The following is a 10,775-nucleotide window of genomic DNA, read 5'->3' as shown; positions in this document are numbered from 1 at the left end:
TAAAGTAATTGTGTTTTAATTCTAGGAAGTAAGTACTTTCAATAGTCTCATTTTTCAGATGGGGAAGGCAAGACGCAAGGACTCAGTTGTTTTGTGCTAAAACCCCTGCCCTCTTGCCTAGCGTGCCTGAGGCCCTGGGTACAATCCCAGCACTGCAAAATATATAAACAAACAAACAAACAAACAAATCCCCTATCTTTCACTTGTACTCTTTTATAGTCTAGAAGATGTATGCTGCCTTAAATGAAGATCCTATTTGTCCAGTCCCTCTCCTCCCAACACCGCTCGTTTTCCCCTTTAAAGAGCCCAAGTGGCCGCTAGTAAAACTACAATTCCCAGCAGCCATTGCAAGATTGAAGCTTGCGCGCGCGCTCATTAGCACCCGCCTCTAAGAATCCCGCATAAGACGCGCTCGCTCACGGAACTACACTTCCCAATTCTCCCCGCTTGTCCCGTGACGCTCATTGCACCGTGAGCCCAGAGCGGGGTTTCAACAACTGCGCCCCACTTTCTCAGATCCGCTGCTGAACCCAGCCCCCGGCTCCGACTGGGCTCCACCATGGAGGAGGCAGACCGAATCCTCATCCATTCCTTGCGCCAAGCTGGCACGTAAGTACGCAGCCCCCCTCGCCCGCAAATGACCACATCCGGGACTCCAAAACCCAGGACCCCCGTTACCCGGGAACCTTAAAACCCGGGATGATATCTAGGGCTCCAACTTCCAGGGATCTAAGACCTCAAGCACACACCCCAACCTTAGGGTCTTTCCAAACCCATTCACCCCAACATTGGGTAAACCCAAACTCTGGGACTCAGACACCCAGAGACCATAAAACCTTGGAACCTCAAGACCCGGGACCCTGAAATCTTGATATCAATATGCTGGGAACCTGATACCTTCAGACTCAGACACCTGCACCCTGAGAACCAGCGCAGTGGGGTACGCCCAAAACCCTAGAAATGCAAACTTCAGAACCTTCCAAGTTTAGTTTCCCAAACACCTTGGACTTTTAAAAGCCCAGGACATCAGCACATCTGGTGACATCAGCACTTGGTCACTTCTGACACACCAGGACTCTTCCATTTGAGGGTCCTAAAGACTCAGGATAGGAAAATAGGATACCTGATTTTTGTTTTGTTTGAAACTTAAAGGTCATAATATCCAGGAATCTTCACATCTAGGGACCTGACATTTGAAACTCCTGGAAACCCCAGACTTTGCAACACACAGTCTTCTCTAAAGCTCAGTAGCTCAATATCTAGGGGTTCCTGACTTGTAGCGAATGTAATTCTGGGGACCCAGAAATACAGAGACCATGCCACCTGGGCTCTTTCACCTTTCCAGACCCCCAAAATTTAAGGTTTTGAATCCTAGAGAAAATCTGAGATTTTTCTAAACTGAGATTCATTTCATCCACCATTCTCTTATACCCAGGACTGGAGGATTTAGCTGGGTCTTTTTTTTTTTTTTTTTTCCAAATGAAGTCACAGTCACCAATACTTAGGATTGTTTGAACTTTTGAACTTGGGCATCCTTCCCAACCCGTGTCTATTCTAGGGCTTTCAGAGGGCTGCATGGTCCAGCCTGATCCCTGTTTCCTGACTACTGCCTCCATAGATCCTGCCCCTCTCTTCTCCAGGGCAGTCCCTCCAGATGTGCAGACCCTAAGAGCCTTCACCACTGAGCTGGTGGTAGAGGCTGTGGTACGCTGCCTGAGAGTGATCAACCCTGCCGTGGGCTCTGGCCTCAGCCCTCTGCTGCCTCTAGCCATGTCTGCACGGTTCCGCCTGGCCATGAGCCTGGCTCAGGCCTGCATGGTGAGTGTCCTCTTCCCATTACACACATCTTCTTCCTTCCTCCTTCACAAAGTAACCATGTTTCTTTGAAACTCGTGCTTTTCCTCTTTGCCATCTCTCTCTGTGGCTTAGCATTCATTAGTGGTTAAGGTTGCTGGCTTAGTGACCAGACTATGATGAGTAGTTCAGACCTGGGCTATACCACTTGCTAACAGTATGACCTAACCCTTCTGGGCCTTAGTTTTCTTATCTTTGAAGTGGAGATGTTAAAAGTAAAGTTTTTATGAGTATTAAATGAATAGATCCTGTTTACACCTGGGCTGCCCTTACCTTCCAAATTTTAAGCTTAGCATCAATATATTTGCCTCCATATAGTAGCCATTTATCAGTTCCAGGAAAGGCCCTGTTTAGGTCACATGCTGTCTCCTAAACTAATCACTGTGCCGATTGGTCCATCCTGAATTGGTAGAACACTGATTGACTGCTCCTTCAGGATCCTATGGATATATGGGAAGGACGGTTACCCAAAGAAAGATATACTGGTTAACTCAAACAATGTCTCTTACAATCCCCTGTGGCAACCACATGTATCCTGCTTCTCATAGCAATTCCAAAAATATCTCTCTGATAGATCAAGTAAGGCACCTTTCCAATAATGCCCTCATCCTCCCCCATTCACAGCTGTGTCCAGTTAGTATATTCCAGAGGGCTGAGTAATGCTATTTCTTGTGGCTCCTTGACTCTGTGACTTTGGGCCAGTCTCTTAACTTGTGGTCCTAAATTTCTACATGTAAAGAAGGGTGTGAGAATTGTGCCTACCATGTAGATTTGCTATAAGGATTAAAAATAAGGGGCTAGGGCTGGGCACAGTGGTGCACATCTGTAATCCCAGCTCCTAGGGAGGCTGAAGCAGGAGGATCCAAGTTTGAGGCTAGTTTCATCAGTTTAGCAAACCTTCAAGCAATTTAGCAAGACCTTGTTTTAAAATTTAAAAACAGTATAAAAAGGACTGGGAATGCTCAATGATTCAGTGCCCCTGGTTTCAATCCCAAGTAGCACCTAAAAGTGGGGAGAACTAAGGGTGTAGCTCAGTTTTAGAGTGTGCTTTGCATGCATGAGGCCCTGGGTTCAATCCCCAGCACCAAAAAAAAAAAAAAAAAAAAAAAAAAAGTAAAATCGAGTTAATAAAATGAATAAATGGATATATAAACTTTGTGTCAGTGACATCATTGGATAGGTCTGATGGGGATACTTGCATTTCAGCAACCCGTGGCTACATGGTGAACATAAAGACTTCCAATATACCTAGTAAGTATGTGGTGGCAGAGGGACAGTAGAATAGCTTCAATGAAAGCTTCCATTTAGACTAAAGGGACAGGGTGGTCAGAGATGTTGCATTTGGACCATGCTTGTGCACTTTGTCTCTTTCTCATCTCTTAGTTCTCAGGTTCACCTTCCTGTCGGGAGTTCTGAGTCTTCTATTTGGGACTCTTGGTGGCCTCATGAGGCAGACAGTCTGTTCCTTGGCCTGGGGTTATGTCTTAGAGGATGGTACTCTAAGGGGGAAATTATGTCTTCTGTGGTTCATGGAGAATGCACAGCAGGAAGTGCCAAGTAGGCATCAGACCTTTGCAATATCTGTTCTCTTTTCTTAGTGCTGTCTGCCACTGGATTTCATGTTTACCTACTTTGGCTTACACTAATTTTAGTGTGGGTCAGAGAATGTGGCTTTTTTGGTGGTCAAGAGGTACGTGGAATTGTCTAGCCTTGGTTTGCCAGTGGCAGGCAGAAAGGGTCTCACTCATTATTGCTGCATTCTTATTTATTCCTCTGCATGTGCCCTGCTTCTTGTACCCATTTCTGTGCCTCATCCAGCCTTATATTTTGGCATCTGCCACCACACACACCTTACTCCTGGAATAAGTTTCCATATCAGTCAGAACTCTTTGATTGCTAATGTAAAAAAAAAAACAAAGTGGCTTGAAAGCTAGTGGTTTTCACAATTTTTTTTTTTTGACTGTGACCCTCCAAAATAAATAAAATTTAGAGAGTGGGCCAGACCTCATATACGTATATAATAAGGATGGCCTTTGAGTGTGTACTTTGTACCAGGAACTGTGGCGACGCATTTCATTCTTATGACAATCTTCTGGGGTAGGTACTTTTGGTATCTCTTTTTTTCAGATGGAGAAAGTGAGGCACAGAGAGGTTAAGTGATTGGCCTGAGGTCACAAGGTTTTAAGAGGCAGAGTGTGAGTTTGAATCCTGGAAGTTGGCTTTCAGGATCCAATAGCGTCTCTGGTAAAGCAAGTGTTTCTTTCTCTCTGGGCCTGTTTCCCAGTCCCACCTGGAACTCTTAGGTGTCCTTTCATTCTATTCTATTGTGTTGCTGGTCTTTTTTTACCCTGTTTATATCATTTTATTTTTTTGCAGTGATGGGGTTGGAACCCATGGCCTCATCTGTGCTGGGAAGGTGTTCTACTACTGAGCCACATCTCCAACCCTGTTTATTTTTAGTCATTCTTTATATAATAGGTAAAGTCACTACTTGCCTATGATAGGGGCTCCAAATATTTTTTCCCAACTCGTCATGACTCTTGATTTTGCTTATTTTATTTTCTGGAAATTGTTTATTTTTTTTCATATTGGCAGAAATCCCATCTTCTCTTTATGGCCTCTGGATTTTGAGTCATAGTTAGCGAGGTCAGAGCTTTAATCTCCTTTCTCGCTCTCATAGCATGACTGTAATCACTCTGGAGTTCCCTGGGGACCCTGGAGGCCTTTGGGAGCCAGGAGCAGGTTGAGAGGGTAGTGACTTGTGAGAGAGCATGAGCAGGTGTGACCTAGACCCAGGGCTCCCAGGGCAGGAGGATCCTGCCTACCTGACTGATAGGGGCCAACCTCCCCAGCCAGTCAGTGTCCTCTGATTAACACCTGATAACCTTCAGGACCTGGGCTATCCCTTGGAGCTTGGCTATCAGAACTTCCTCTACCCCAGTGAGCCTGACCTCAGGGACCTGCTTCTCTTCTTGGCTGAGCGTCTGCCCACCGATGCCTCTGAGGACGCAGACCAACCTGCAGGTACAGGGGCCTGAGGGGTGGGGGTGGGGGAGTGGAGTGTGTACCTGGGGTGGGAGGGGCTGTGGGAGGCAGCAAAATGGTTGCCTGCCAGGTGTGTGGGGGGAGTCTTTGGGAGATCTAGGCAGGAGGTTTGGGTTAAAGGGGATGGAAGCGTAGCAGGTCGCACAAGGCTGGGGGCTGGGCTGACCCAGGTAGTGAGTGAGTACTTGGGTGGCCTTCCCAACTCACCTCCTGCACCTTCCTCTTGGCTCACTCTACTCTCAGCATGATGCACCAGGCATGCTTCAGCCTCAGGGCCTTTGTTTCCCCCTATCATTTTCCCCCAGACCTCATGGTTTACTCCCTTAGCTCTGTTCCAACATCACCTCAGGAGGCCTTCCTCTCACTGCTTGGTGGAATGTTCCAGCCTCCTCTCAGCAGACCTCTCCTGCTCGCCATCTTGATCTAGATCATTCTTATAATCCTCATCATGAACTGTCTCCTCTACTAGCTTGTGGGCTCCATGAAGATGGGGACCTTTATGTCTTTGTTCGCTGAGGTGATCCTAGTGTCCAAAACAGTGATTGGTCTCTAGTTTGTGCTCAGTAAGTGTTTGATGAATGACTGTGAGAATGTTAGCTGAATTGATCTCCATCTCTGGCTGAGGAATCAGGAGCCATGGCTGGTTTCCCAGAGTGTGCACTTTTGGATCTGTGCCATCATCATCTGATGAACACTTCTTCCCCAACCCCCCATAGGTGACTCAGCTATTCTCCTCCGGGCTATTGGGAGCCAAATTCGGGACCAGCTGTCCCTGCCCTGGGTCCCACCTCTCCTTCGAACACCCAAACTCCAGCACCTCCAGGTGGGACCCCCCGACTCCTGTCTGTCTATGCCTGTCCCCACCTTGCCTTTCTTGTCCCCATCTGGTTGCTCAGGTTGTCCTCCCCCCCACCAGTGACCCCTGTCCCACTTTGTCCTAGAGGCTCTGACTCTGCTCTCCCTCCAGGGCTCAGCCCGCCAGCATCCTTTCCATGTCAGTAGGCTGGTCATGCCTGAGTTGAGTTCCAGAGAAGGTAAGACTGAGGCTGTGGGGAAGGTTGGGGAGCAGAGTAGAGGTAGGTCATCATGCGGGAGGGCTGGCTGACTCTGTTCCTGTCTCCAGAGCCACGGGAGTTCCAGGCAAGTCCCCTTCTGCTGCCAGTCCCTGCACAGGTGCCCCAGCCTTCTGGGAGGGCAGCCTCACTCCTTGAACACCATGCCATCCAGCTCTGTCAGCACGTAGGCCGGGATCGCCCAGGGGAGGAGGACTGGGTACGCCGCGCACCTCGCCTCCCACCCCAGGTATGGCCCAGTGCTTCTCATGATCAGATTTCCCCAGCTGTCTTGAAACTGTGCCCTCGTCTCTCTCTTGCCTTATTTCTCCTCTCTCTAACTCTGACCCTTTCTTTGCCTTGCTTCTTTGATTTTTCTGTCTCTGTTCTGTCCCCCACATCCTTTCTGTGTCTCTCTGATTAGGGGCTCCAGGCTTCTCTCTCTTCCCACATCTTCTCCAGGGTAGGTGGAGAGAGGTGTGGCTGTGGGGAAGAGGTCCCTCCCTGTCCTCAAGGAGCCTCAGTGGAAAGGCTGGGAGAAGGGTGTGACTTGTTAGGTGGCCTCTGGAGGAGGCAGGGCCTTGGGTTCCAGTAGGCTTCAGTATCCTCCTGTACCCCTGCCCCCTTTCTACAGGAGGACACCCGGGCTCCACGGCAGCGGCTCCACAAACAGCTGGCTGAGCACCTGCGCCAGAGCTGGGGCCCACTTGCAGCCCCCACACAAGCCCGGGACCTGGGAGAGCTGCTCCAGGGCTGGGGTGCTGGGGCCAGGACTGGTGCCCCCAAGGGATCCCGCTTCACACATTCAGAGAAGTTCACCTTTCATCCGGTGGGTGGGCCTGAGTGGACGAGGGGATGCTGATAGGGTGAGGGCTGCTTTATATATAAATGCAACTTTTATTCACATAGGGTCCCATATACCCTTTCCCTACAGGGGGATGGTGTTCAGAGAGCTCTCCTAGCTTCTTGGGACATCAGTGGAGAAATAGCATATAGGGGGGAGGGAACCATGTAAGCATATGGGGTGCTCTTGGTACAAACCCCACCTTTCCCCAGGCACTTTGCCTCTGGACATATTTTCTCTCCTTGGATGCTCACCCAGAGGGGCCTTCGTCCTTCTCATGGGCATTTGGGGATGCTGCATTTGGGCCAGGGATGTTTTTCTGAAAGCAGACACTCTAGTTGGAGGCTGCATATAGTGCCTTTACCCTTGTGTAGTCACAGGCTCACAGCTGTCAGTAGTTGAATGGATGTGGGTACAGCACTGGGAGGAGCTTTGGGTGTTGAGGCCAGGCCATAAGAGGCAGGGCCTTCCCTGATATCCAGGTTGCCCTTCCTCACGCCCTTAGGAGCCCCAGGCCCAGGCAGCCCCAGTGTCAGATGTGACAGCTACCTCCAGGCAGCTTGAACAGGTGAGCAGAGCAGTCCATGTGTGTGTGTGGGGTTCCTGGTCCCTTGCCTGTCCTCTGGGTCTGACACTTCCACCTGACTGGCCTGTGCCTCCCAGGACACGCGGGCAGCTCAAGAACAGGAGCTAGAGTCCCTTCGGGAGCAGTTGGAGGGCGTGAACCGCAATATTGAAGAAGTGGAAGCCAACATGAAGACTCTAGGAATCAGCCTTGTGCAGGTGAGGGGCTGTGGGAAGGGCCACGGGCTGGGTCAGGTCAGAAGTAGGGCCTTGAGGGGGCCCAGAGGAGCTCTCTTGAGGTCCGCAGATGTCAGTAAGGCTCATGGAGGATATTGGGAACCTCTGGGGCTCTTGATGGTTCAGGAGAGTTTGTGGGAGCAAAGGGATATGTGGGTTTGGGGGCTTCTTAGACCTCTGGGGGTTAGAGGCACCAATGGGCATCAGTCAGGCCTTATAGGTGGCTTTGAGGCTCTGTGAGCATCAGTGGGGCAAGATGGATCAGCGTGGGCAGGGGCTTCTGCGGTTGTTCAGGGCTTCTGGGCATCAGTGTGAATCTGGAGGGTCAGAGAGGCCTGTGGGGCCTCGGTCTAGGCCAGGGCTTCTTGGGCTCACTGGGGACTGTAGTGTGTGACTGGGGGTGGGGCTGATGGTGTGCCAGGTGGAGACAGAGTGTCGGCAGAGTGAGCTCAGCATGGCAGAGCGTGAGCAGGCCCTGCGCCTGAAGAGCCGGGCGGTGGAGCTGCTACCAGACGGGGCTGCCAATCTCGCCAAGCTGCAGGTAGGTTGGGGCCGAGCCTGGGGCTGTGCTGGTGGGGCAGTGTTGGATGGGCCCAGCCTGTGTGACAGTGTCTCCACCCACAGCTTGTGGTGGAAAGCAGTGCGCAGCGGGTCATACACTTGGCCGGTCAGTGGGAAAAGCACCGTGTTCCACTTATTGCTGAGTACCGCCACCTTCGAAAGCTCCAGGATTGCAGGGAGGTAGGTGGTGGGGTCTGAGTCCATGGGTGAGGCAAGTCTGGTGCTGCTCTAGGAGGCTGTCTCTGAGCTCTGCTCACTGCTTCTGCCTGTGGGTCCCTGGCAGCTGGAATCTTCTCGACGACTGGCAGAAATCCAGGAATTGCACCAGAATGTTCGGGCAGCTGCTGAAGAGGCCCGCAGGAAGGAGGAAGTCTATAAGCAGCTGGTAAGGCCTGTGAAGGGGCCCTGGGTAGCAAAGATGGGTGGGGTACAGGTCCTTGGGAAATGGCCTGCTGTGTTCCTACCTAGGTGTCAGAACTGGAGACTCTGCCGAGAGATGTATCCCGGCTGGCCTACACTCAGCGCATCCTGGAGATTGTGGGCAATATCCGGAAGCAGAAAGAAGAGATCACTAAGGTGCATTGCAGTGGCCCTGGTGGGTGGGTCTCTCACGTATGCATGTATGTATATACATGTGTGTGTATGTATAGATATATATGTATGTATGTATATATGTGTATGTGTATGATAGATATATGTATATATACGTATATACAAAGTATATACGTATATATACTTTTTATATAGTGAAAATTATATACACTTTTTTTTGGTACCAGGGGTGCTTAACTCCTGAGTCACATCCCCAGCCCTTTTTATTTTTTTTATTTTGAGACAGGGTCTCACTAAGTTGCTTAGGGCCTCACTGACTTACTAAGACTGGCCTCAAACTTGCAATCCTCCTGCCTCAGCCTCCTGAGCTGCTGGGATTACAGGCTTGTGCCACAGTGCTTAGCTAGGTGGGTCATATGGGCAGACAGGAGTAGGGTGGTCACATGGGGACCTCATGGCCTCTGCTAGGCAGAGCTGTCCAGCACACCCTAGCACAGAGTAGTCTATTCGAACCTCCCTGATGCAGTGATACAGGCCCTGAATTTATGTGAGTGCATGCACATGAATACCCTCAGCTGGCCAGCCACCCTGCCTTAGACATGGGCTCATGGCCAACCTGGTGTCTGCCAGATCCTGTCTGACACGAAGGAGCTTCAGAAGGAAATCAACTCACTCTCTGGGAAGCTGGACCGGACATTTGCAGTGACTGATGAGCTCGTATTCAAGGTTTGGGGCAGGCTGGGCCTGGGTTTGGCATGGGGCTGGCCTGCTGTTGGCCCATCGGCTCACAGGCCACCTTGGCCCAGGCCCTCAGTGAGCCCTATAAGAACAACAATTCTTGGAATTGGCTTTGCTTCATGGAGGGTGAAGGCAGCGGGGTGGTGGCATGGAGGTGGTGGGGGACAGTAGATAGCTGATTTTTCAAGGTCCCCTCTGCCTGGTCAGGATGCCAAGAAGGATGATGCTGTTCGGAAGGCCTACAAGTATCTAGCTGCATTGCATGAGGTGAGGAGAGCAGCATGCTTGGGGGGCTGGTTGGGGAGGGGCTGACTTGGGTGCAAGCCTTGTATTCCTGCCATCCCCAGAACTGTAGCCAACTCATCCAGACCATCGAGGACACAGGCACTATCATGCGGGAGGTTAGAGACCTTGAGGAGCAGGTGAGAGACCTGGAGGTGGGAGGGGAACTGAAGCAGGTCAGGGGACAGCTCCTTGACTTACACAAAGAGAAGCTGTGGGACCAGACAGTCTACCACTGGAGGCTCAGCCTTGTCACTTAGTACCTGTCCCTGGAACAGACTGGTGGCCTTCTTTGAGCCCTAGCTTCTGTTCTGAGGACCTCACACATGCTTCCCAGGGCTGCTGGCAGAGGCTTTGGCTTAAGGCTGCTTTAGGTGGAGGGAATGACACCTGCAGAGGTCTGGCAGTGGGAAGGAGCAGGCCACTGTTGCAGGGGGTGGGAGGGGCCAGAGTGGCTGCAGTGGAGGGTGTGGTGAGTCGGAGCTGTGGAACTTTCTTCTGAGGTATTTTTTGGGCCCTGTATGCTGAGGAAGTATGCATTCACTTTGCTTTAGATCGAGACAGAGATGGGTAAGAAGACCCTCAGCAACCTGGAGAAGATCTGTGAGGACTACCGAGCCCTTCGTCAGGAGAATGCTGGCCTCTTGGGCCGGGTCCGGGAGGCCTGAGGAGCTCCTGTGGAGGGCTCCCCAGCCACAGACAGGGACGTGGGGTGCTGAAGGTGGTAGCCAAGTGCTGCTTGCCCTAGCCATTCCCTCCATTTGCCATCAGTTCCTCCTGCTGTGACCTTAGTCCCAGACACTTACTCATTTGACCCCAACCCTGATTTGGGGTAATCGTCCAGCATGTGGGAGTTTGGTTGCAGTTTATTGGGGAGGGCACTGGGGGTTGAGGGCCTTGGATCCCAAATAAAGGAGGGGCTCTTCTGCAGTATAGGCTGAGGCATGGATCGGGCTCAGGGCCATGGGAGTGGGGTGGGTAGCAAGTGAGACATGGGATACATTTTTGTCAGGTGTTGTGTGTCTTTGTGGGACTCTGGAGATACT

General features: G+C 51.1%; 1 protein-coding gene across 1 annotated transcript; it reads left to right on the top strand.

Annotated features, from left to right (window-relative positions):
* The first annotated feature begins 409 nt into the window (after window positions 1-409).
* On the top strand, window positions 410-10,609 carry CCDC22 (CCC complex scaffolding subunit CCDC22). Its single transcript, XM_079123811.1, has 17 exons — window positions 410-609; window positions 1,641-1,818; window positions 4,746-4,878; window positions 5,616-5,722; window positions 5,867-5,933; window positions 6,023-6,201; window positions 6,586-6,780; window positions 7,301-7,363; window positions 7,459-7,578; window positions 8,018-8,137; window positions 8,221-8,337; window positions 8,441-8,542; window positions 8,626-8,733; window positions 9,340-9,435; window positions 9,655-9,714; window positions 9,795-9,869; window positions 10,284-10,609. The coding sequence occupies exons 1-17, from the start codon at window positions 560-562 to the stop codon at window positions 10,395-10,397; spliced, it is 1,884 nt and encodes a 627-aa protein (XP_078979937.1). The 5' UTR covers window positions 410-559; the 3' UTR covers window positions 10,398-10,609.
* The last annotated feature ends 166 nt before the right edge of the window (window positions 10,610-10,775 follow it).

The sequence above is a fragment of the Sciurus vulgaris genome (genome assembly GCF_902686455.1).
Source record: "Sciurus vulgaris genome assembly, chromosome: X".
NCBI lineage: Eukaryota > Metazoa > Chordata > Mammalia > Rodentia > Sciuridae > Sciurus > Sciurus vulgaris.
Note: the sequence above shows the minus strand (reverse complement) of the source record. Positions and strands in the feature narration are given on the sequence as shown.

Coding starts and splice junctions, on each gene's coding strand:
- CCDC22 (XM_079123811.1), top strand. CDS start 560: ATGGAGGAGGCAGACCGAATCCTCATCCATTCCTTGCGCCAAGCTGGC. Junction 8,138..8,220: donor CCAATCTCGCCAAGCTGCAG/GTAGGTTGGGGC, acceptor CTCCACCCACAG/CTTGTGGTGGAAAGCAGTGC. Junction 9,870..10,283: donor TTAGAGACCTTGAGGAGCAG/GTGAGAGACCTG, acceptor ACTTTGCTTTAG/ATCGAGACAGAGATGGGTAA.